Source organism: Heliangelus exortis, chromosome 15 (genome assembly GCF_036169615.1).
Source record: "Heliangelus exortis chromosome 15, bHelExo1.hap1, whole genome shotgun sequence".
In the NCBI taxonomy this organism is placed as follows: Eukaryota; Metazoa; Chordata; class Aves; order Apodiformes; family Trochilidae; genus Heliangelus; species Heliangelus exortis.
In genome coordinates, this window is record NC_092436.1 from 16,824,712 (window position 1) to 16,849,533 (window position 24,822).

Sequence of the window (24,822 nt, forward strand, 5' to 3'; positions counted from 1 at the left end):
ATTAAATTGTTTTTACAGTCCAGGGCAAGCCTAAGTTCTGTGGAGACATCTGTATTGAAAACCATCTCAAAACACACCCTGAGAAATCCCAGAGTGATCTGTTGTTGTGTAAGAGTGGTCCCCTCACACGAGATGCTTGCTGAGACTTCAAAGAAACCTCTGAAACAAGTGACTCCCGAAGGCACCTCTCCCCATCTGCAAACCCCCCACACTGGACTCATCTCATAAAACCTCCCTCTCTCCTGACAGGAGTTCTGGTGACCTTGCTGCTTGTACCTCAGGCACTTTCCAGGTCCCTTCTCCCCTGTAGGATTGGTGCTAGAATCCCAGACTGGTTTGTGTTGGAAGGGACATTAAACACCACCTTGTTCCACCACCCCTGCCATGGGGGAGTTGCTGTCCCTGGGGTTGTGCAAAAAACAGGTGAATGTGGTGCATCAGGAGATGATTTAGTGGTTATGATGGTGCAGGACTGATGGTTGGACTTGATGATCATGAAGGTCCTTTTCAGCCATGAGGATTCTGTGATCTTCCACCAGGCCCAGAGAGCCCTTGACATAAACCCAAGACTTTTCCTCAAAGCAAAAGCTCTCCAGAAGGTCAACACCCTCCAGGTTCTCAGAACAAAACAAAACACCAGTTTACAAAACCCCAGGGGGAACCCACCTGGAACTTCTCCCCCTCCTTCAAAACCCTCCACTGCCTCCCTCTTTCTCTACAGTTGGGTTTTTTTTTAGTTTAGTTTAGTTTAGTTTTGTTTTGTTTTTTGCCTCCTGTGCTACCTCAGGCAAAGCCGGGTTGAGATCTTAACCCTGTTTCTTTGATACGTCCCAAAAGAGTGCTCAGCCCGGCTGAGAGCTGCGACACTGGGGTGCGGTGCCGGTTCCGGTTCGGTGCCGTGCAGTGCCGGGGCGGTGCTGGTTCGCGGCCGTGCGGTACCTGTGCCGGTTCGGGGCTGTACGGTGCTGTGAGGTGTCGGTTCGGGGCCGGGCGGTTCGGGGCTGTGCGGTGCCGGTTCTGGGCCGTGCGGTGCCGGTGCCGCTGTCACCTGCCGGCGGGCGGTGCCGGGAAGGGCGCGGGGGCGGCGCGGCGGGCGGTGCCGGGAAGAGCGGCCGGGCCGGGCCGGTGCGCTCGGGGCGGGGAGGTGCCCGGAAGAGCCGATTCCCCCATCGGGAGGGCCGGGAGCGGGCAGACAAAGCGGCGGCGGCGGAGAGGCGATCCCCGGGCTGGTCCTCCTGCTGATCCCCCTGCTCCCGGTAAAGTTTCTCGGAGGGAAGGGGTTCTGGGTTGCGGTACCGCCCTTCTGGTTTTGCTCACTTGGAAACTTTTGCGCGCTGAATGCGGGCTGGGCCCTGCCGCCGCTCGGCTTCCGCGTGAGGCGGAGGGGGAGCGGGGCGGTGCGGGGCGGCGGGATGGAGCGGAGCGGGCGTGGGGCGTGGGCCCGGGCCGGCCGCGCTGTGAGGCCGCGTTGGGCCAGGCCGGTGTGGGGCGGCGGTGGGGCGGGACGTGCCGGGGGTGGGGGGAAGGATGGAGGCTGCCGGGGAGTGGGAGCCGGATGAGGTTTGGGTTTCTTGATGTTATTTTTTCGGAGCGAAAGCGGCGGAGGGGCGCGGCTGCTGAAGTTTCGGTGGGAGCGGGGCTGTGCCAGAGGCTCCTCCCCGCGCAGCCGGGCTGGGCCCGGGCCCGAGGTGCGGGTCCGGCTCTGGTGTTCTCCTTCCGATGCCCACCCCGAGGTTCCTGTGGTGTGGAGCCGGGGGAGGACCCTGATTCTGCCCCGAGCTGGGGACTCGGTATCGGTGTACAGACCCGCCTCGACGGGAACACCCCTCCCTCCCTCTTTCTTCTCTTCTCTCCTTCGCTTGGCTCTGCCACGTTTCTGAAGCCCCCTCGGAGCTGCCGGTGTGCACGGAGCCGCGTGCTGGCCACAAGTTCCCTTCGACTTTTTTACAGCCGAAAAGCAAGGGCAGCGTTATCATCCCCCAGTCCCCGGGGCACCGGCCGGGCTGTCCCAGCTGCTGCTCATTCGCGTTGCTCCAGCGCACCTGAAACCTTGGCTCAAAGTCTGCAGGAAAGGCTGTGGCGCTTAAGGTTTAGTTGAAGAGTTGGGTATGAGGCCTGCCCTGCCCTTGGCCTGCCCTGCTCCGCAGGCGATGGGTGTTTCCCGGCCGGGGGGATCGATCCATCCCTCCCTCCCTCCCCGCCCAGGCAGGGTGCAGCCTCCATCCCCGGCTCCTCCTTCTTTCCATTATGACTCAAAGCATGTCTGGGTTATCAGCCTGGGAGCTCTTTGCGGGCCCCCTTCCTCCCTTCCCCCTCTTTTTTTCCTATTTTATTTTTTCCCCTTTGTCTTTTTGTTTTTTATTTATTTATTTTTTCCCGAGGTTTTCTAAGCTCTAAGTTTTTCCTAAGCTCTTCCTGGACCACGAGGAGTCTGGGGAAGCGGAGGAGGGGGGAGAGGTTTCAAACTTCTGCTGATGCACATCCTCAGTCCTGCTGGCTTGGGAAGGCTCTGGGGTTTTGTTTCAGCTCCTGGGTTGGTTTGCAGGCAGGTTGGTTTCAAATGGAGGTGAAAGCACAGATTGCTTTACAGTATTTGTGGTCTTTTAGGTACCCCTGGGTCTGACTTGGTGCTAAGGTCAGGTCAAGTGTTTAGTTGGACTTTCTTCTATCTGCTGATTGAATCTTTGTGTCAATGAAGAGCACAACTTTATGCTGAGTCACTAATTGCTTTTGTTTACAGTGAAACAGTTTTTAAAATAAGGAAAACTTTTCTCAGGAGAAACACAAATATTTAGGTTTTGTTTTGAAAACGGCTTTGCCCTAACCTTTTCCATAATAAACAGCATGCCCTCATCCTTTGTTTCTTTTTTTTTCCCAGTCAGCTCTAATAATAGGCCTCTGCATCAGAGATTAAAAGTTGATGCCAGGTGGCAGGGGGGAACACAGAGGGCAGAGATTAGAAAGCCTCCACCCAAATTGATGATTTGAAATGTGAGTGTAAATATATACCTCATATCAGTGGGTTTTTTTTGTTTTGTTTTGGGGTTTTTTTTTGTTTTTTTTTGGGAGGGGTTTTTTTTTGTTTTTTTTTTTTTCTTTTTCCCCAGGGTTTGTGAAACATCAGGGTTTCTGTGCTGGCATGTGTAATGGCAGCCATTAATGTGCAGCTTCTTTGTAGGGCTTCTGTTGGGCTGATAAAGTTACCTGGAAGAAGTAATAGGAAAGTAATTTATGCTTTGTTTTGTTTGGGGTTTGTTTTTTGGTTTTTTTTTTTTTTTCAAGCAGCATGAATATCTTCCTTCTGCAGCTGTAAGATTGAGAAACTGATTTTGCAAAGGAATCCACGTTAGTAGAGATGTTGATGAGCTGGGAAGATACTTCACTGCCCTGCCTTGAAATTATAGTTGCTGTTACTGTTTGATTTCTAAATTACCTTTTTTATGCAGGTAAGCTCACAAAAATATTTAGGGGCAACCTGTTCAGGTGGCCAGTGGGTTAGTCTAGAATGGGGACCTATGTGGCAGTGATATTTCTGTTAAAGGATTTGCTGTATTCAGGTTTGCTGGAATGTCTTGGCTTTAAAGGGCTCTAAAGGAAACAGAATGAATAAAAAGAGAACTGAGCATTGTTTTATTAGGACAGTGCCATATTGAGACAGTCATCCAGCCTGGTGATGAATGCCTGTTGTTTTCTGCCATTGTGCCTGCACTGGAAAACACTCCAGTTCTTGTGCTGCAGATCTTTAATGTATATAACCTTGAGGATTTAGATCCTTTACTACTCTGGGAATTCACACTAATTTAGTTTTATAGCTAATCTGGAATAGCTCCATAGAGTGAGTTTTATAGCTCAGGCACTGGTTAAACAGCATTGCAGCTTTAGAGAAAGTGCAGATGTTTGATAATGACTACTTTTAACTCCAGACTATTTTAATCCAGTGTATGAGACTTAAAATAGAGCCTACCCACAAAATCGTATTCCAGCAGCCTTACTGGAGGGGCTGTGCTGCAGAAGAGGAGAGTTGAGAATGCCCTGCTGTGCCATGAAGCAGAACTGGGTACAAATAGATTTATTGAGGTAAAGGGATGGCAGGAGGGATGCAGTCACTGCAGCTGTAAGTGGGACTTTTCTCCCTGAATGAGTAAGACTTGTTATCTTCCAGTCAGGATGAGAATGGGTGTTAACTCCAGTTTCTGGTGTGCAGTGCCTTAGTTTTAACTCTTCGATTGGCAAATGTGATACTTAAATATGATTCATAATTTATCCCTGACTGTTGAACCAGCTACCTTTTTTCTAGGCATGGTTACAGATTTTTTGCTAATCCCAGGTGTGCTACAGAAAACATCTGCTGGTCCCTTGGCATCTGTTAATAAATAGCTGTGGTGGAATCAGAGAGGAGTAATATTTTTTTCCCTGTGCTTTATAAAGTGATAGACATTATTAAATATGCAAATCTAAAGCAACACAGTTTGCAAAGGGGAGTTTTTTCCCTAATGTATTGAAATTCCCTTCCCTCACAACTTTTGTCTAATTTACAAGGCAGCTACTTGATTAATCATTTGTACTCTTGAGAATCTCTTTTGAAAGACTTCAGGTTCAGGCATCTAGGGATGGGAAGAGTGAGTTTGGGGCCAGCTCTAGATGAAGGGGTGTTATCAAGGTGGAGGGTAAACTGGTACTGAGAACACAAAACCAGTCTGAATTCCAGTTGGTTCCCCAGTAGATCTTTTTTAATACCTTGAATGACAGGAGGAGATAGGAGTGCTGGTGTACACTGCAGTCTTGGAGGGAGCTGAACTCCTGTAGTGTTTCCAAGACAGTGAGGGAGTTGAGAGCCAAGAAGCTGGGAATTTGCAGGATTTCACTGTTGATGAGATACAGCTTAAGCTCACAATATGGATTTTTTCCAACCAACACCAAGTTTTCTAGCTATCTGTGCCCCTTGTGGAACACGTATGTGTTTAGCTGTCTGTGCTTAAGAGGAGTTTCTGTATAGGGCTGATGTTGAGGGGCAAACAAGATGTTTGTGGACATTAAGAGTAGAATGTGGTGTAAACCATTAGTGCAGCCTGTTCTGGAGTAGCCTTCATCAGCTACTCTAGGAAAAAGACTGAAACTAGTGAGCTTGTGGATTAGTGAAGAAGGATCAAGACAATTAAGGTGTTGGGTTTTTGGTGTGGTTTTTTTGTTTGTTTGCTTTTTATGGAGATTAACTGAAGCAAAGGAGGAGAGTGTAGCCTAGACCCTCCTGGCCTTGTTCAGCAGAAGATCAAGGGGATATGTATGTAAATACTGAATTTGCTTACTGAGAAGTCAGTAAGAATTAATGCTATCAGGAACATGTTGCCTTGATTGCAGGTGTGGTTTCCTCCCCCCCCTCTACCTTCCATGACCTTTCCTACTTTCCCCAAGGGTTTAGAGTGGTTTTGTTCACTTCTTTTCTCTGGGTACTTTTTCAGGTGAGATCTATGGAGCTCCAAAGGGAGGAATTCTTCTTTTCCCCCTCTTTCCATGTTTATTTCTGGGTGATACAAGCTCAGTCCAGATGATCCACTTAAATAAAAGGTCTGCACAAGGGCTGTGTTAACCACGTAGCTTTACATAACCAAAAAGATCAGTTCAATTTTTCATCTGAACAGGGCTGTGCCATGTCCCTATAAAATGGTGCATAACCTGCATACCACCAAGCAGGCCAGTGTCACTTGAGACCCTCAGCTGAAGCTGTGGATGGGTGTTTGCTTTAATTGACAGGAATAAGAAATTCAGTGCCAGTATTGCTGAGTAGCAGAGGGCAGAACCGGTGGAATGCTGAGAAGGAGAAGGTGTTCCTCTGTGTAAACACACCTGATCAAGGTGTACAAGCTGCCTGTGCTGTACCTGCTTTCTTACAAGAATGTCCTTGTAGAACTAATTCCCTGTAGCATGACTTAGGGACCTGGTGCATCTCATTACCTGCTCTTGAAGAGTTGCCCAAGATTTTGGGTAATTCATGACAGGCTGTGGGCATGGATGTAAGTGACAAGTCTTGTATAAACCTCAAGTTCTTTAACAAAGTTAATTTCAGCCAGTACCTGATGTCCAGATGTCTCAGAGTCTGAGTATATTAAAACCTACATTATTTATTCATTTAAAGGGTGAGAACAATGTTGAACAATGAACTGGAAGTTGTGCATGAGGGGACTTCCTGTGCTCTGGTTACCATAGCTGTGCTATAGTGTCCTGCCTCCAGGACCCTCCTCATGAGGTTTTGGGTCTAGCCCTTGTCTGAGTCTCTAAATTACAAGCCTGGCCTTGGCCAAGCTGCCTGTTACCACCAGAAGGAAGGAATAAGATGGGAACTTAGTGTCATTTCCATTCCCACTGCTTGTCACCTTATTCATTGATATCCTCTGACTCCTTTGAGGGGTGTGGGATGCTCTTGGGCAGCATCTTTTTGTTCCTCTGTTCCCTGTTCACAATTTTAACCCTTGCCACCTTTCTTTATACTGACCTCCACAATCACTTGGCTTCCCTTCCCTGTATCCCTCCCCAGTTTTTTCTTGGGTGGTGGCAAAACCATCCCTGAAAGGGAAAGCTCCTCTGCAGGTGCAGACCCTCTGTCCCTTCATGGTATTCAGTGGTTTAATTTCTTTCAATTTAAAACCTGCTTTAGAGCTGAAAGGCATCACACAAGCTACAAGTAGAATCAAAGACGGGATGTATTTTTTGAGAGACTAAAGAGCAAGGATCTGGTTTGGCTGCATGAAGAGCTCTGGAGTTGTTTGAATTTCTCTACAAAGTATGGCTTTGTAGTTACTGCCACTTCCACTTTTTGGAAGATGTGTTTAATTACAAACAAACTGCCATTACAGCTGGAAATGTGTTTCCTGACTAACATTAAACAATGAATCCTGACAGCTGGGATGTGGGGAAGGCTTCTGAAAAAGGGAGCATATCCCTTATTTGTTACTCCACAGCATTTCCACTGCTGGTGGAGTCCTCCTCTGATTTTGTACTGTGAAGAGTGCAATATGATTGTGTGGGTGTTTTTTTTCCCCTTTGGGAATTAGGGAGGAAAAATAATGATATGAGATGCAATAAACTGTAACAAAAATAAATAAATACAAATCTAGAAGGTTTATTTGTACTGAAGCAGAGTAATGAAAATCAGTTGTGCAGGGTTAAAAGCTTATAACCTCAAGCCAAAAAAAAAAGAATGTCAATTTCTGGTGTGTATGCATCAGTGCTTCAGCACCAGGTATGTTGTGCTGTTTTATGTAGTTTGCAGGAATTGGTTAAGACAATTGGCTTGTGTTTGACAGAATATTTTCATAGGAAAAAGTCAGTGGTTACCAGTGAAAGCTGCAGTGATCAGCAGAACCAGAGGCAAAGCACTGGTGCAAAGCCAATTGAACAGGATTTCCTAGCTCATCTGTTTTTTCTTGGTAGCTTTGTCTTGTTTCCTGTTCCTGGGGGAGAGGAGAAGGGGTGGAGAGAGACAATGTGTCTTTAATCAGGTTTAATTTGGTTTCCACTCAGTAAATGGCTGTGGTACTAGCTTAAAGTGTTTTTTCTTCCAGCAAGACCAGCCAAGCAATGACTCCTTCCTCTCAGACCCTCTGGTTCCTTCCTGTTGCTTTTATGAAATGTGGGTGGGTCAATGGCTTATTTTTTTTTTTTCTTTTTTTTTTTTCAAGCAAAAGTTGCTTTCAGTGTCCATCCATCCATCCATATGCTCAGGCAGTGACTCAAAAGGATTCCTGTCCAAGCTGGTCCTTGTTAGCTCTTGGTTCTTGCTCACCACTGCAGGTCCTTAGCAAGTTTGTACCTGACAGGAGGTGGTTATGGCTTTGCAGGTAACTCTGGTATTTATCCAAAAAGTAGCTGCCCCAGTGTGTGTTTTGAATTACTCTCTTTGCAATTTTTCATCAGGCTGTGCCCTCTGCTTCTCAGTGTCTGCAGCCTTCTTGCCAGGCTGTGGGGAGGGGAGATGCTGTGTGCTAGAGCATCCTCCTACCTTACATGAGCTGCCAGGTAATTGCAGTCATTTAAAAGATGCTTCACTCATCTAAGCAAGGTTTGTGCGTTGCATTCATGTTTGCTCTTCTTCCTAGGGCTTGTTTTTGTGTGTTTTTTCCTCCTTAACTCGCAGCATGTGTTGGTGGAGCTGCAAGTTGAGAGGTGCCACAGGGCATGCAGTAATGGTGCAGGTCTCTGGGTGAGAGTAATGCTTTGTTTCTGGCTAAAAGATGTTGAAGGTTGCTGTGAGCATAAAATTAAGTTCTTGGTCTTATCACTTGTGTGTTTGTTATTTCTTCTTTCTTTAAAAAATAAGTGCTTTGTGATTTTCCGATACGACTGATGGAGTGTTCCTGAATCAAAGTGAAGGAGTGGAAAAGGAATTGTAAATTACTTTCTCTAGAAAAACTTGAAATATTTTACTTGGAAGAATCTTTACTCCCATATTCCTTGCTTCGGTGGGTGCCCTCCTTTTGGTAGCTTTTGCAGGTGTAGAAAACTATGGAAAACTTTTTTCAGTCTTCCAACTCTGAATTTTTGTAACATAGTCTTTAGTTGCCACTATGCTGAGCATGCACTTGTGAAAGAATGTGGCACTTAGTCCCTGGTAATTCGAGGATATCCATTTCCTCCATGTTTTAAGAAGATTGTGTCTTATCAAACCTCTAATTATAGGATTCTGATTTTTTTCAGAACGTGTCAGTTCAAACAACTCCAGTGTTTGTGTCCTCCTGACTGTTTTTAAAATTGTTAATGAAGTCTAGATATAGAAGATGTGGTCAGCTAAAAGCACTGAAGGGTATTGCATAACAACTTACCAATTGAGGGGTGAAAATGTGGTTTGAGTGGGGCCAGATTCTGGCTATTTCTGACTCTGTAGTTTAAATGGCACGTTTTATTGCAGATGGAGTGCTGAAGAAGATCAGAACAAAAATACCCAGGTTTTCTTTCCCTATTATTGCCAGCCATCACTGAGGTTTTTGTGCAAGCTAAGCAAGAATTGCTTTTGCAGCACTGTGCCAACTGATAAAGTAGTCTAATTTGTAAGAAACTTTCTTATTTGAGGAATGCTTGTGGCAAAAATTAATTTGTTAAAAGGTTGTCCCTTTGTTGCATTCCTTGCTCCCTTAAGAGTGGTAATTGGGAGCTGTGGTGGTGTAGTTTGGGGTTTGAGGAGCTCTAGCCAGAGCTTAGTTATTACATCTTCACTGGCTCTGTGTCTCTGGGGTCTGGAATGCACACTGGGGTTCTGGGAGAGGCAGCATGCTGCTCTTCTGTTCTTTCCTAAGGATTTTGGGGCAAATTTACAGTATTTTTTTTCCTGCCTCATGGGTGGGAAGAGACACTGTGGGGTTGGGAGGGCTTTCAGGAGCTGAATCTGAATTCTGCAGATGCAGAAGTCTCACCTGGTCTGACCCCTCTCTTCAGGCTGTGTCCCCTGGGCTTGTTGGGAAGTGCTGCCCATGTGGGCTGGAATGGGAGATCCCTGGCTGAAAGAACTGGGTTGGGAGCTGGAAGTTATCATTGCTCCTTTCAGTGCTGATCCAAAGAGCAGGCAGCTAAAATACAGTAGTTAAAAATCTAGTGATTGGTTGGTCTGATTTTGGAAGTTACCTTTCATGGTGTTAGCATTGCTGGTATTCAGCATAAAAAATCAAGATTATTGTGAAGCCAGAACAAGGGGATTTTTTTTATTAACAGTTATAGCTTGCTGCTCAGAATGCATCCTTTTCCCTTCCCAAATTTAATGTTTTGCAGCTAAAATGTTAAAATTATTCTTGGTTATTTAGCAAATTCTCTGCCTTTTTTTTGGATTTTTTCGTTTTTTATTAAAAAATAAATCAGTAATGAGTGTCTTTTAAAGTAGTGGCTTAATACCCCAACAGATTTCTTCATGTAGTTGGAATCTTGCTTGAGTTGTGAAAACGGCTCAGAAATATGTGAGAAGCTTCTTAGGACGTTCTGCTTTCAGGTGATGGATGGTGTGTGGCACGGGGTGGGTTCTGCTTCCAGAGAGGAAAAGGTGACAGGTTCTCTATGGCACATTGCTGGCTCAGTGCCAAGGCAGCAGGCAGGAGGGAACAGCCATGTAGGAGAGAAAACAGAAATCTAAACTTAAATGATATTTTTAGGGACACCATATTAGGATGGATCTCGTCAGTCAGTAGCAAGGTCTAAATATTGGCTAAAGAAACAGAAAAGTAGAGAAGCATTTGGTTGTTACTGGCTGTGCAAGGCCTCCTGGTGCCTCTCTGTAGCATTCTTCACAAGAGCAGCAGCAAAAAATAGGAGAACAGATAATGAGAGCTGGATCTGGAGTGGTACTGGTGAGAAACAGGATTACCTGGACTGGAATGTCTTCTTTTCCCATGGCTGGTTATTCCAGTCTGTGGAAGAAATGTGTAGCAGGGTTGAATGCACCCAAGTGGCAGAAGTGTTCTGATAATCAAAGGATATGGTTGATGCAACATCTGGGTTTGTATTCATGTTTTAGATTGTGAAATTCTAGTAGTAAGGATTTCATTACACTTATGGTGAAAGTTGTGGTAGCTGAGCAGGTGAAATTTGATGCAGAAGGTGAAGTTAGAAGATGATGACTATCTGGTTTTAGTTATGTGTACTTGGTGTTCAAAAAACCAACTTAAATCAAACCCTCCTAAATCCTCCTTGAAAAGCACTGTGTATACCAAACATCCTGCCCAGCCCTGAGAGGAGCAGTGCTTTAAGTGTGGGCTGGGCCAGGCAAATTCATTTGGAGGCTGTGAAGGGAAAGAATAAAACATTTTTAAAAAATACTCTTAGCCATTAAAACCAGTTGTGAACTGTCAGTGGGGCCTGATGAAACCCATGCATGTGAGGTGAGATTAATAGGAAGTCTGCCTTAATCTTGTTCAAATCAAATGTTTTCAGATGATGTTAAGGGCATGTGTTAGATACCCAAGTTCCCACTTTATCTGCTCTGTCTTGTCCTTCACCTTCAGCAGAGGTAAAGGATCCCCACTGGTTATCAGATGGATTAGGCACTCTAGCTAGCAAGCCAAACAAAACCAAAGGATTCCCTTGGGAGCAGGGAAGCTGTTTCATTTTCTAGCTGGAAGATGAAGCTGGGTCATTATATTATAAATCCCACCAAGTTCCATCATGACGTGGGTGATGGAATGAGGGATATTCTCATTACGTTGCACAGAATATCCAAAGGCAGCCTGCAAGTGTGGTGGGGGACAGGGCTATGATTCAAAATGACTGCGACTACTTCAATAAAAATCAGAGAAATAAATAAGCTGCACAGTAATGCACATCACTGTGCCTGGGCACAACCAGCTGCACAAAACGGGGTACAGCTAGGTGGGTAGCAGAAAGGGAGTTAAAATGGAGACTTCTCCCAGGTATGAAATATTCCTGGTTTTTATTCCTGTATTTTTTTTTTTTTTTTAAATAGCTTAATTCTCAAATTCTGTGTGTGTTCTGTTGTGCTTGGCCCAGGTTATCTCCCCACTGTGTTGGTGAGACCCCTGTTTGAACACCTGACAAGAACGAAGAGAACAATGCTGAGCGTGGTTAAAAGCTTTTGGAAATCAGCCTGTCAGGGTGGTTGACATTTGAAGGCTGATGAAGCTGGCATGTGAAAGACTCTTCAGGTAGTGTGAGGTGGTAGTTCTTGGATTGCAGCACAGGAGAGGAGTGGGTAGATATTCTGCTGTGGAACCAATAGAGATTTGCTCTGGTTCAGAGGTCAGGAGGCTGCAGGACCTCTTGGTACAGAGGAAAGTTGAATGTACAAGTTCAGTAGTGCCTGGGAGACAGCCAGGCTGCTGGTGGGAGTGAGCCTGGAAAAACAGGACCATCAGCACTGGGCCCTTGTGTGATCCTGCTGGTGTGCAGAGCTCCTTCATGGGCTTTTTGAAAAGCTTTCAGAACACTTCTGTGAAGAAGCCACAGAGCTACATTTCTGAGGTTGCTGAAGTCTAGAAATCATGTGCATGCCAGTATGCTGGAGGTAGGTATCTCAAGTTATTCTTGAAACCTTGACTTACCAGTTTTGGGAAGTACTGTGACCTTTAGTTGTGGCTTTTGGCAAGAGCACTGCAGATGGATCCCCTTCAGTGCAGTCACACATGTGCTGTGGTGGGGAAATGCCCCCAGCAGCTCAGGGCATCCTTCAGCTCAGCTCTACCCAGCAGGGCTGGGACCTGCCCTGAGGTGCTGTTCAGGGCAGAGCTTATCTCAGTCCTGCTGCAGCCCCACCTCCTCCTTTGGGACAGGAAGCTGTAAGGTCATTTTTGTAGCTACTGGCTTGCTCTGAGACCCTTTTAGCCCCCTGAGGTGTCTCCACTGTGTCAGGGGTGTTGCCAGTGTGAGTGCCTGTTTTGGGAAGGTTAATGGCAGGGAAAGGAGGTGTAGGACCTGGCAGGGCTTGCTCAAAGTAGGGTAAAGGAAGCCTTTTCTTCAGCTTTTGAGGTTAGATGGCCTGGGATGGCTCTGCTTGCAGAGCTGCTTGTTGGCTGGAAATCGTGAAGTTTCTGGATGCAACAGGGAAACTGGAAGTGGCTTCTTCAAACTCCTTTCCCCACCCTTGTGTCTTTGCGAGTCCACTTAACCCCAGCAGGTCAGAATTGTTCAAGGTCACTCTGGAGCCATCCATGCCAGCAGTGAGCACCATCATGACTGCTGTAATAACCTGAAGGCTTTTGGAGTCCAGCTTTGGCCCCTGTTTCCATGGCAAGGGCTTTGCCAGCAGTGCCAGCTGACACAGCCATCTCCTCTCAGCAGAAGCTGTGGTGGCAGGGTGAACCAGATGGGGATCTCAGCCCACCCTGCAAAAATGGATTGCTTTCCCTCCAGCCAAATCAGTTCTTCCCCATCTGGTTAATCGCTCAGCCGTGGGGAAAGCTGTGCCAGTACAGAGGGGGTGTGATGTGAAGATGGGCATGAGTTCCTAGAGGGATGTGGGAGGATGAAAATTGGTTTTTTAAAGCAGGTTTCCTGCTGCTTATGAAACCACAGACTGGGCAACCACAACTTCTCCTGCAGTGGTCTCTGTCTATATATTCCAGTGTTTTACTCTCTTCTGCTATGTGGTCTGCTTTGTCCTTAAAATTCCTGCTTAGAATGCTGCTGTATGTCCTGTGTGTGGTAGGTCTGTGGCAGGAGGACCTGCTTCTGTATCAGCTGGCTCATCCCAGCTCTCTGAAGCCAAACTGGGGTCAGATCCATCTTCTAGAGGATGTCTGTTCTCTGTATGAGCTGTTAGAGTGATTGCAGGTTCCATGGGGATGGTTCTGTGCTCTCCAAAAGCCAACAATTAAGCACTTTGTTATGGTATCCTCCAACTTGGTTTACTACCCTTACCATATGGAAATTTAATGAAGCAAAAACTCAAGCAGTCACGAGAGCAAGACAGGTTTTGGAGAATTAGAGCTTTTCCCTGGCAGTTCAGCCCTGCCTTAATGTGGCTCTGGCAGTTGGTTTTTGATCCCCTAAATGCCCCCTTCTCCCCTCGTTCACACACACACGTTTGGAAGCTATAGCCTGGTCCTGTGTTCTTCACAAATATTTAACTGAATAAAAATATTTACTATGAGGCACCAGATCTCTCCAAGTCAGTGCTGCCAACCAGGGTGTTTGATGTCAGCTTGGGCTTCGGAGAGAAATTTCAATGAAGTTTGTACTAAGTGGTTTTATAGACCATTGCTCCTGGCCAATTTGTGAGTTAACACGCTGAGGTGTTTTCAGATGCATTGCCTTTATTTTCCTACTGATACAATTAATGTATCTTCCCCCAGTTACCTTGTCCTGCATGTTGTTTCTGCGAGAGGCATAATGGCGTTAAGGATATAGAAACAGCTTTTACTTAGAAACATAATGGGCTTTCCAGACCTCTGGATATGTTTTTCAGAAACCATAAAGGTTTTTGACGTATGTTTTATTTTCCTGGCTCCTTTGTATAGGAAGCATTCACACCAAGCTCATCAGGAAGCAAGAAAACAGTGAAATTCCTCGTGGAGGATAGGATGTTACTGGGGAGTGAAGGGCGTTTCACAGCTTGCCCTGAGCCAGTGTTGGGGCCGTGGCACAAGCTGGTACAAAGCTGGACCAGCAAACAAAACCACAGAGGGGTGGTTGGGAGAGAAGGTCAGTGGGTTCATGGAGTGTAGTGCTGAGTGTCAGAAGCTGGGTGAGGAAGAGGAGGTGGTGAGCATCCTCCACCCTCCCACTGTCCTCTCACAGGGCTTCTGGAGCTGAGCCCTGGTGTTCCTTCTGCTGCAGGAGCTGGGACCCTCCAGCTGCACCTTCAAGAGTTTTGATTTAAAGCCATCAGAAGTGTGTGCTAGTATGCATTGACCACTTCCTAGTGGGTTTTTTTTGCTTGTTTTTTTTTGGTTTTTTTTGCTTTTAAAGTTCTCTTTCTCTCCAGCAGTGTGGGCATTTGGAGCGTGGGTGTGAGCAGAAAGCTCAGCACAGGTTAGGTGAATATTCCTGCTTTGCACCTTGCAAAGTTGTACTTCAGGCTATGACAATGTGCAGGCTTTCCAAGGCAAAGCTGTCTTTTCAGAAGTGTAGTGAGTACTTAATCTATTGTCTGGTGTCCAGGAGGGGTGAGAAAGTGGATGTAAAGCCTCAGGAGCAGCCTCCATGAAGGTGCTGCTGGCTGAGGCTGGGACACGATGCCCTGACTGATTTGTGCCCTCTCAGTGCCCGAGAGGTTTTATTCTTAGTGAGAACCAAGCAGCCACCTCTGTGTTTAACTGTCAGTGGTGGTAGGAAACAGTTATTGGGATGTGTTGTAAACATCAGTGGTTACCAAAATTAGTACCTTGCCTCATGCTTTGGGAAAATAATGGGATGTTTCTCTCGTCTGGCAGCTCGGGGACATCTGGTGCTGTCAGAGCAATCTGGCTGCTGAGATGCTATGCAGACAGTGCTCTGTCCACAGGAAGATTAAAAATATCAGCTAATAAGCTGTTGTTTTAAAACAACTTAAGTAGTAGGTGCTTAGGAAAAGAGATAGAATGTATTTTTCTTTCTGACTTTTTAAAAAAAATATAAAGGTATAAACAGGGAATTAGTCTAATCTTGAATTTTGAGGGCAACCCAGAGCTGGCATTTGCTAAATCTGAAATGGTATGAACTGGTTTTATGGACCTGTAAATACTTTAAATCCATTTCTTTACAGAAATGCTGGTTCTGTACAGCATAACAAATCAATAAGCAGCATCACAATTTTAATCTGCTGATTCATTGTAGTTATTTTAATTTTTTAATATTTTTTTAAAATCCTACTTTCAAAAGCAGAGCTATTCTAGTGGTTTCAGCAATGTTTCCCATAATCAGATTTGCTGTTGCACTGGGCTGTGGATATTAAACTGCAACAGGAAGGAAAGGCTCAGTGACAGCTTTTAACAGCTCTCTTAATGCAAATCTGCTTTTTCCCACCTATGTAGATGTTAAGGGGAAGTGTAGGAGATATGTAAGCTGTTAAATCTGAACCAACTGTATTTTCTGGCTTTGATGCTTAGATTCCCTATTTTACCTTTGTAATTCCAAAAGGTGAATTGGATGAACAGGTAGGGTGAAAGAGTTGGAGTTAGAACCTGGCTTCTGGTTTGACAAAGCATTTGGATCTGAGAAATCTGGCAGCTTTCTGATGTTGTTGAAGTCAAAGTGTCCCCTTCTGCTCCCCCAGAACCTTGGGCTGTGTCTCAGTGCTGGGGTGGGAGCTCGGGATGGGGCTATTTGGGAATTATATATATATATATTGGGAAGGGGTTATTTGTTTGCTGGGTGAAGTGCCCCCATTCCCTGTGAGGTCCTTTTTCATTGTTTGGGGACCACTGATCAGTAGATCAAACATTTTCTAGCTTGTAATTGTTCTAGTAAAATATTGTGGCTTTTGAATAGATTTTTGGTGTGGTGTTGCTTGTTTGCTTTTATTTTCCAGCCAAAACATCCAGGTAGTAGCTGTGTGTTATAACAATTCTTCAAAGTGTCACCAGCTGATCCAAAAGTGATGTTTTCAGAGACAGTATAACCTTGACTTACATGATGTTGTGTGTTTAACAGCCCCTGGTTTAATTTCTCTTTAAAGTGTATTTCAGGAGCATCAATCAAAAAACTTAAATGCATTCATATAACTTTTTTCTTCTTCTAGAAATGACTGCTGTTACTGCAGGTGTTAACTTCAAATGGGACCCCAAAAGCTTGGAGATAAGAACACTGGCGGTTGAAAGACTACTTGAGCCTCTTGTTACACAGGTAGGAAAAGAAGGGAACAACCAAACAAAAAGCCTTCAGAAGGATGATTACCTGTTTTGATGTATTATTGAAATTAAATTACTTTCAGAGTTTAAATTCCAGAAGTAAAAGCACTATAAAACTAAAGATGGGAAAATGTGTATGTGTTAATTTAGTTTGGAACTGAACTACTGGGCATGAGTCTGGAAAGACTGATTCTTCTGCACCTAATAAGACACAGAATTTCAAATAGAAGTGCAGAAATACCTGTTAGTAACTAATATTCCATTACTGCTGTGTTTTTTCTCACCTGTATTTTGGGTTGGACCTGTATTTGTTGATTTTTTAAAAAACCTGTGCTATGTGTCATTTTGAAACTGGTATTTGAGAGCAACAGAAGTGCCTTGCAAGGAAATGATTAGTGCTTGCTAGAGGTAGTGCCTTAAATGTTTAGAGTTCCCTTTGGAAGGAGGTTTGTGGAAATAGTGAAATGTGTCTTGGGGGATGTTTGCATCCTGTCTAGAACTGCCTTGTGTTATAAGTGTGTCACTGACCTCTCCTAACAGAGTTCTGCTCCAGAAGTATGCTGCAATGACAGTTTTTACTGTTTCAGTAGATCTTTTACAAGAGATCTGTGCTGTCTTCTGATTTCTGTCTGTGCTTTATGCTGGATTTGTGAATGAAACCTTATTTCTGCATGGTGTACATTGCTTGTTGAAGTGCACTGAAAACTATAGGGAAGCCAGAGTCTTGTAAATGTAAACTGTGCAGATTGGGCATTGTGAAGATGGGTGGAAGAGACTTTCTAGGAGGTCTGGAAGAGAACGTCTACTGGAGGCTGTTAACTCATCTTCTTTAGCATTCTTTTCCTGAAATAAGAGCTTTTTAAAATGAGAGGATGAGCTGGGATGCACCTCTTGATAGACACCAGCTGCAGTGATCAAGTTCTGTTTCCAGTATTACCATCCCTTTAGTGGCCAGGCTGCTGTCTGTATCTTCTGTTTGTTCCTTCCAGATACTCAGCTGGGCAGTTGGATGATCTGCTCTATAGCTTTTTAGAAATTGTCCTAATTTGGCAACCTTAACCCAGCCAACTTGTTACAGACCTTTTTGTCCAAGTTCAGTGTCTGTAACTTACTCTTCAATTAGCACAATAGCCTGTACTGGCAATCCCAAATTTTGTGCCTAATGTGACTGGGGAGGTACAGAGAGGAAAGCAGTGTGAGTTGCCTTGTTGCAACCTGTTCTTTATTTGTAGTATGTGATGAGCTGAGCCTGCCCAGTACAAATGCTCCCCGTTAACCAACAGTGATAATGCCAGCTGATGGCTTTCCCCTCTCTGAATCAACCTCCTGAGAAGATGGATTCAGCTCTGAGGACCTTTTTGTCAGCAGTCCTTGGGCTTTCCAAAGCAGTTAATTCTTTTACTGTTTTAATTTAATGTCTCTCTGAATTAGCTTTGTATTCATTTTCCTAGACTTCACAAAAAAGTGTAAATGGGAAAGTGTGAGTGAATTTTGCTGCTTCTCCCTGTGTTTGCTTGTTTGGGGTCTTTCATGCTTGGAGAGCTATCCCAAACTGAGCATCCCCAACTTGGCTTCTTTTTAGGTGTTGCCTAATACCTCTGTCCTTTTACTGAGACTGTAGTTTATCACAAACACAAATAGGTCTCAGTTCTTAAAATCAAATTTTCAGGTCTGCTGCTGCTAAGAAAAATCTCTAAGCAGTTTAGCTGAATTTATAATGCTCATCTAAGGAAACAAGAAGCATGGTGGTGTTTAAAGAGACATGAAAAACACTTGTTTGTGAGTTTACCCTTTGGAGCTGGCAGTGCTGTCTAGAAAAAATGCACATGGCCTTGCTGTCAAATTGTTAAACTTCTAATTTGTTTCATTTTTTTTTTGTTTTTTCCCCTCCATCTATGGCTTCAGGTAACAACACTGGTTAACACTAGCAACAAGGGCCCCTCTAATAAAAAGCGAGGGCGTTCTAAAAAGGCTCATGTTCTGGCTGCTTCTGTTGAACAAGCAACAGAGAATTTCCTGGAGAAAGGAGACAAAATTGCAAAGGAGAGCCAGTTCCTGAAAGAGGAGCTGGTTGCAGCTGTGGAAGATGTTCGTAAGCAAGGTAAGAGCTGTTGCCTGATAGCTTGTCACACTGCTTTGTCAGAGTGAGCAGAATGGTTTCCATTCCCCTTTTGCTCTTATTTCTGATAACTCTGCACCTCTCCACTCAGATTCTCATCTTGTCTTGTTGGCTTCCTCAAGGAGCAGTGTGAACTGGGCAGATCTGGAAATGGGATGTCCCAAGGAGAGGTTGGGAAGAGAAGAAAGGCTGGGTCTTGAATAGCATTTCAAACTCAGCTTAGGCTAAAAAGTAAATTCCACCCCCCGCCTATAAATATTGTGGAACTGCATCTCAAGTCTGTCAATAACTTCTCCAATATTTGAATTTAGACAAAGCACCATTGTGGGAGGAAGAGCTGAGCACTGACTTGGCAGAGTTGGGTGTCTTGAATATGCAAAGTGTAAACAGAAACAAACGGAATGTGAGGACCTTGATTAAATATTCCGGGTTTCTTCCCCCACATCTAGGGTTGATTTTTATAATTTTCTTCTTTACTTTCTTAGAGAAGACCTACAAGAAAAACCTATGGAGCTGACTTACTCTAAAATATGTGCTAGTAAATACTGTTGCTCATAAATCATTTATCATTCTTCCAGTCATGAGCCTTTTCTTTGCTTCAGTGAAACTCAGTCATCTGGTATTAATGGTGGCGGCTGCTGCTGCAAAAAAAGGAAAACTCATTAGCATTAATTACTTGTTTGTAGCTGAAGTTGCCCAGTGATGAAATATTGGTTGAAAACGGTTCTAAGTTCTGGGTGAGCCTGGTTGACAGACCAAAGAAAGATCAACATAAGAAGGCTGCAATAGAAGGAGCTAATTGAGTTGGCTTAATTTAACAACAACAAACAACAGCAAAAGAGAACCCTTTGTCATGAGGCTTTTAATTCTTGGTGCTTGCTTGATTGCAGCTCAGAATTGAGAGGCAGAGCTCATCGCTGAGTACCTTCAAATGACTCTGAGTGGTATTAGTGAGGGAGCTGCACTTGGTCCTTGGGACTGAGGAGCTCCATTAGCTGAATTTGTTGTTGTGTGTTAAAGTGATAGAAAAGCCTTCAGGATGACCCTTTCACTTGTTTCTTGGCCCCTGCTTAAGTTTGGGACTCCTCGTGGGCTTGATGTCAAAACCTCCCTGACTCTGCTTGGCAGGGGAGGTGGAGTTCATAGCTGAGAGGTGCTGGAGTGAAATAACTTCCCACCTTAGTGCCATTTCACTTCTTCCTCCCTTTTTGCTCTTTGCAGCTTGTGTGAAAACTGCTGCACAAGGAGGGGAGCTGTTCTCTGAAGCTGGGGAGGGGATGGTTAGATTGGAGTGATTTCCCTGCTTACAGCCAGTGCCTGCTGCTGTTTGTGGGGATGCTGAGGCAGCATGGCCAGTGATAAAACCCTGTGCGCCATCCTGGTGCCAGTGGTCACGTTTAGCACAGCAGCATTTTGTAAGGAAATTAAAAACCCAATCAAACCCTTGAGGAAATTAGAAGCAAATGGTGAAAAATGAGATCCAGCCAAGGGAAGCTTTATTGCTGCTAATGCCTGACAGGACTGAAGTTCTCAGTAGTGCTAACAACAGCAGGGAGGTGGAAAACCTCAACCTACATGTGTAGATACAGTCCATGCCCTTCAGAAGTGTTTCCAGGTTTGTGGTGGACCAATTGAACTGATGAACTGGAGAAATTAGAGGAATGTATGACCAAGCCTGGGGGTGTGCTCAGTAAAACTTGCAGGTGTTGGTGTCTGTCTCTTCCTTTTTCTGTGAGGGCAGAACTGGAGAGGAGCATCTGGGTGCCTTGGTCAGCATTAGGGTGGTAGTGAACTGGCAGCATCTGTGTGTCTGATGGCAGCAGTGGGATTATAGATGGATAGCACAATTTGTCTTCAGCAGAAGGCAGGAAAATAGAATTAATAATGCCTCTATTTAGAGTAGGGAGCAGTTTGGTTACCATAATAAAAAAAGATGAATGAATGTAGACAGAGGTTATGAAGATGATTAGGACAATAGATAACTTGTCTCATCAGAGAAAATTAAATTTTTTTTTTTTTTAGCCTAGCAAGAAGATTGAGAGGGTACATGATTTTAGTGAGCACGCTTGTTCATAAAATCCCATTTGTTGGGGGTAAAAACAAAGAAGTGAAAAGAGCTATTTAGGGTGAATGATGGTATGGTTACATACTAAATCAGTATAAGTGGATCTTCAAAGTCTTCCTGATTTTTTTTTTCCAGTGAGAGAATAAAATGCAACTTGCTTTAAATATTAAGCAAGATGGTGAAAATATCCCAAAGTAAGATTGCTGGCCCTTTAAAGCTTTGGACTTTTGACTTCTTTCGAAGTAGTGAAACTTCTTCAAATAAAACTTTTAACAGAATAGTGGAGACAACCAAGGTTTTTTTGAGTAAAGATCCTGCTGTGGTTATAGGGAAGACTTAGTACTGGGAAGATGTCTTATGTGAACATCTTTTGCATTTAATTTGTTACATTAATTTCTGCCATTCCACTTCTGCTGGGTAGATACTGTCTTGCCCAGTCTTATCATCCACTGTAGACTCTGTGTAGGGTTTTACTTTCGTGTGAAGCTTTGAAGACTTCTCTTAGATTGAGATGGTCAGCTCTCCTGCTGGTTCTGGGTGGGGTTTTGGAACTGAATCACTTTCTTACCAAGGTGCTTGGCACTGAGACAGGTTGCAAAGCCTGAACCATAGTTCACTGCCTCTGTCCGTATGCCAGCGTGTGGATCCAGGGTATTAACTCTGCTCCTAGTGTTATCTTTCTTGCTATGGTCATTTTACATAAAGGACCAAAAATTAAAGCTTAAATTAAAAAGCTTAAGCCTGTGCAATAGGGTTTGAGGTGAGGGAAGGGATGAATGGTCTGGTAAATACTGCAGACTTTGATCATGTCTTGTGGCTGCAATTGCAGGGTAGTGAGGCTACTGATTCAGTGCAGAGTCTTTCTGCCCTGTGTTTCTGAGTGAAGCTTTCTCCAAAACTGAGCAGTGAGGCAGATTATGAAAGGGTAAAGTGTTTTTTCAGCTGTACTTCACACAAGATGCATGGTTTAAGGATTTCCAAGGAACAGGAGGAGGCCACTTGCAGAATAACTTGAAGCTAATCACCAAATTCTTCCTGGAAAATTCAACTTTAAAATTATGTTGTGACCAGCTAGCTTAATTCCTTGGAAAGGTGCAAAGAGTTCTCAGTTGTCTTCCTTCAATAAAAATGTTTCGGGAGTGTACCACTTGTATTAGCAGTAATCTTCCAGCCAAGGACTCAAGATCTTTGACAAGCCATAACATGAGGGAGCTCTGAAACTGCTCTTAGCAAGCTTGGCAGTATTCAGATTTAATTAAAGACAAGAGTAAGGACTCAACAAAAGCTTTGACTGCCAGAAATGCCAACTCTCATGTTGAAATGGCAAAAAGGAGATACAAGGTTATGTCCTGAAAGCCAGGGCAGCCAGTTGTGACCCTCCTGGTGGATGTTGGAGGTGGCATTAGTGGCGAGATAGAACTTCATTGTCCAGAAGAGCAGAGTCTTGAAACTCTTGGTTGCATTTGGAGGGGAATGAGCAGCCTCCAGGGCTCTGATCAGGGTGTTATGGGGGAGCTATGGCCTGGTGGCATTCGTGGTGTTCCTAATACTGCTGGCAAAGGCTGGAGACTGGCTTTGAACTGGAAGGTGCTGAAGGGTACAAGGTGATGTGTGGACATGAATTTCAAGCTTCAGGGATAAAAAACCATCAGTGCCTGTGTGTGTCCTAGGTCTGCCTTGCCTTGCTTGTCTTCTCTGCTGCTTGCCCATTCTGTCAGTGCTGGTATAAAGCAAGCCCTCTCCATCATGGTCATCGTGTGCTGTGCTGCTGAGGAGGATTAATAGTGCTGTCTGAAAGTGCTGTCAGACCCTGTGGGCATGGTGGGAATGAGACGAGAAAATGGTAATTTTCTTTTGATGGACTCAAATCTTACTATTTCTGAAATAGGCTTTGTTCAATTAGATTTAATTGAATTCTTAGTGCTTTATTGACAAGATCATAGTGTGGCTACCACTGCCTCTTTTTTCTTGACTCTGTTTTATTATCATTCCCTTGTAATATCTAGTGAAAATCTACAGTTATATTGGAAAAGCAGATTACTCATATAAGAATTCTTACCACCTCTATAATCTGAGTCTCACAGTCTTGACTCTTCTGCAGTGTTTTTCTCTTAACTCTTGAAATCCTGCTTCCAAACTTCCTGTGCTATCTCTGGTTCAGATTTGAAAAGGAAGTTAGGCTGGATCCAATTTCAACATGCCCATATAATGCGGGAACCTTCCTCCTTAGGCCAGGGTAGATTTCCTTCTTAACCTTTGAATCTGACTAAAGTTACTACCCCCATGCTGCTTTTTCTTTGTCAAAGAAGCCTGAAAGCCAGCTTTTGTTAATTTGCAGGGGGGAAAAAGATACATGCAACAGCTTTAAATCTAATCTTTGTTTAATTCTGGGAAACTAGTTGTCTTCTGACACTCTTGACAAGCTGTTTGAAACTCCCTAAATATTTTCAAGTCTCCTTAAAATAAAAAAGAATAGCATTTTATTTCATGACTGGCTCGTAAGGTTGTAATTTTAAGAGATGGGTAGGGAATAACTTTGGTTTTTAACCTCGTTAGCAATTTCTGAGATTCAGGTTAAGTGAATGGTCACCCCTCTAAGTTGTTTTAACTAGGAAATAAATGATAACAAAATTTCTCTTTTTTAGGAGTTGGAAAAGTGGACATTTTACATATAAATAAAGAGAAGAAATATTTTTAGTGATGCTTGGTTCTGGCATATATCCTTAACTCTGAGAGTGTTAATAATTTCATACTTATGGTGGTGACATTAATTTCACTATTATTAGCTTCTTCCAGAACTGTGGCAGGTTGCAGCTTTTTAGCACTGGAGCTGCATCATATTTCACCCGTCTGAAACTCTCAGGCTCTTAACATGTGTTAAAATAATGAGTTGTGTTCCTCAAAGTTGGGTAAGGGATAGCTTTAGATTTATATTTATAGCTGGTCTCTATTTGGACAGAAGCTTTTTTCATCTGTCACAGTACTGAAGTAGCATATTTTTTATCTTAAAACGTTGTATGCCACTCTTTGTCATATTATTTAAGATGATGGAAGGGTATTGCACAGGAGGGAGCATTTGAACAAAATTGAGTGTCTCCATGTAGCTGCTTGGACAGGCTGGCAGCTGCCTTTGGGCTGGATATAGCTCTGAAGGTGTGGAGTGCTGGAAACTGCCAGGGCAAGGTGTTGGTTGCTTAATGGGAAGTATGTGGATGGTTCACACCAGGCTCTCCCATTATAGGCATTTTTGAGCAGTTAAAATAGAAAAATCTCTTCTGCTGGGGATATGCTGAGCTGATTTCCATTGGCAGGATGATGCCACTGCACTATCTTGAGATTTTGGTGCCAGTCTTAGCCAGCCTCATTTAGTGGTGGGCTCGATGATGGGAGCCACTGTCAGCTTTCACTTTTACTTCTTATCCAAGATGTGCTATTTTTGTTTTGGCATTTGACCATATGGACCCTTTTTCATACAGATTTGGGAAGCCTCTGACACAGCAGTCAGTTTTAACACAGTTTGCCTGCTTTCTGGTCATCTCCAGCTGCCTGCAAATCCTTGGCCTTAAGTATCTAGCATTTTCTAAACTAAATCCTAGCTGTTCACCAAATGTTTCTGAAATGCAAAGAGATCCAAGAATAATACTGCAGATTCCAAAGCTTGGTGCTCTGTGGGAACTGTGGGACTGGAAGCAAACTGCTGCCCCAGAAAGCAGGAGGAAAAACCCAAAATTTACTTTTTTGACTATATGAAGACATTACTTTTATGCTTTCTGAATGCCTTCTGGAGCAATTTCTTTGTCTCTGTAACGTGGCCGTTGCTTTTCATATTAACCAATAACATTGCTACCATCTGAAACCCAAATTCTTTCCTCCTGCACCAGATGCAGACCCACAGGCTATGAAACACTGAGCAGTGCCCTGCTTTGAATGCAAACCAGGGCATATCCAGCCAGGTCATTGCTCTGAGTTGTTTACAGTCCCATGAGCTGTGGCATTTCCTTGTGTGTTTACAGTACTTTCTGCTTAACTCCTACACGCACAAAAATCAAAGCTTTTGCTTCAGCTTTGAAATCATTTGGAGCTTATGAAATAACTGCAGTCTTGCATGTGATAGTGAAGACGTGCTGAATTAGCCTCTCCAGGGGATTATGATGTGGTAGAACACCTGTATGGTTGGAATTAAGGACCAAAATGGTATTTTTCAGCCCCTCCTCCCTGCACAGGCCCCTCACAACCCTGATACTATGTGCTCACTATACCTCGAGGCAGCTACGTGTTCACAGAACAGTGAAGCAGCTTGGTTCACAGGCAGCTTAGTTCACAGAATCCTAGACAGCCTCAGGTTGGAAGGGACCTAAGAGATATCTACTCCAACCTCCATG

General features: G+C 44.1%; 1 protein-coding gene across 3 annotated transcripts in view; it reads left to right on the forward strand.

The window, feature by feature from the left end:
- The first annotated feature begins 1,111 nt into the window (after positions 1-1,111).
- The window catches only part of CTNNA1 (catenin alpha 1), a 113,098-nt gene continuing 89,387 nt past the window's right edge, over positions 1,112-24,822 (forward strand). The window contains exons 1-3 of one of the 3 annotated variants that reach the window (XM_071759284.1): positions 1,112-1,256; positions 16,148-16,251; positions 18,162-18,357. In XM_071759284.1, coding sequence (XP_071615385.1) covers positions 16,150-16,251; positions 18,162-18,357 — 298 coding nt within the window. In that variant the 5' untranslated portion in view covers positions 1,112-1,256; positions 16,148-16,149. Of the gene's footprint in view, positions 1,257-2,526; positions 2,550-11,481; positions 11,637-16,147; positions 16,252-18,161; positions 18,358-24,822 lie in introns of those variants that run through there. The other 2 variants (XM_071759286.1, XM_071759285.1) reach the window with 2 other exon arrangements.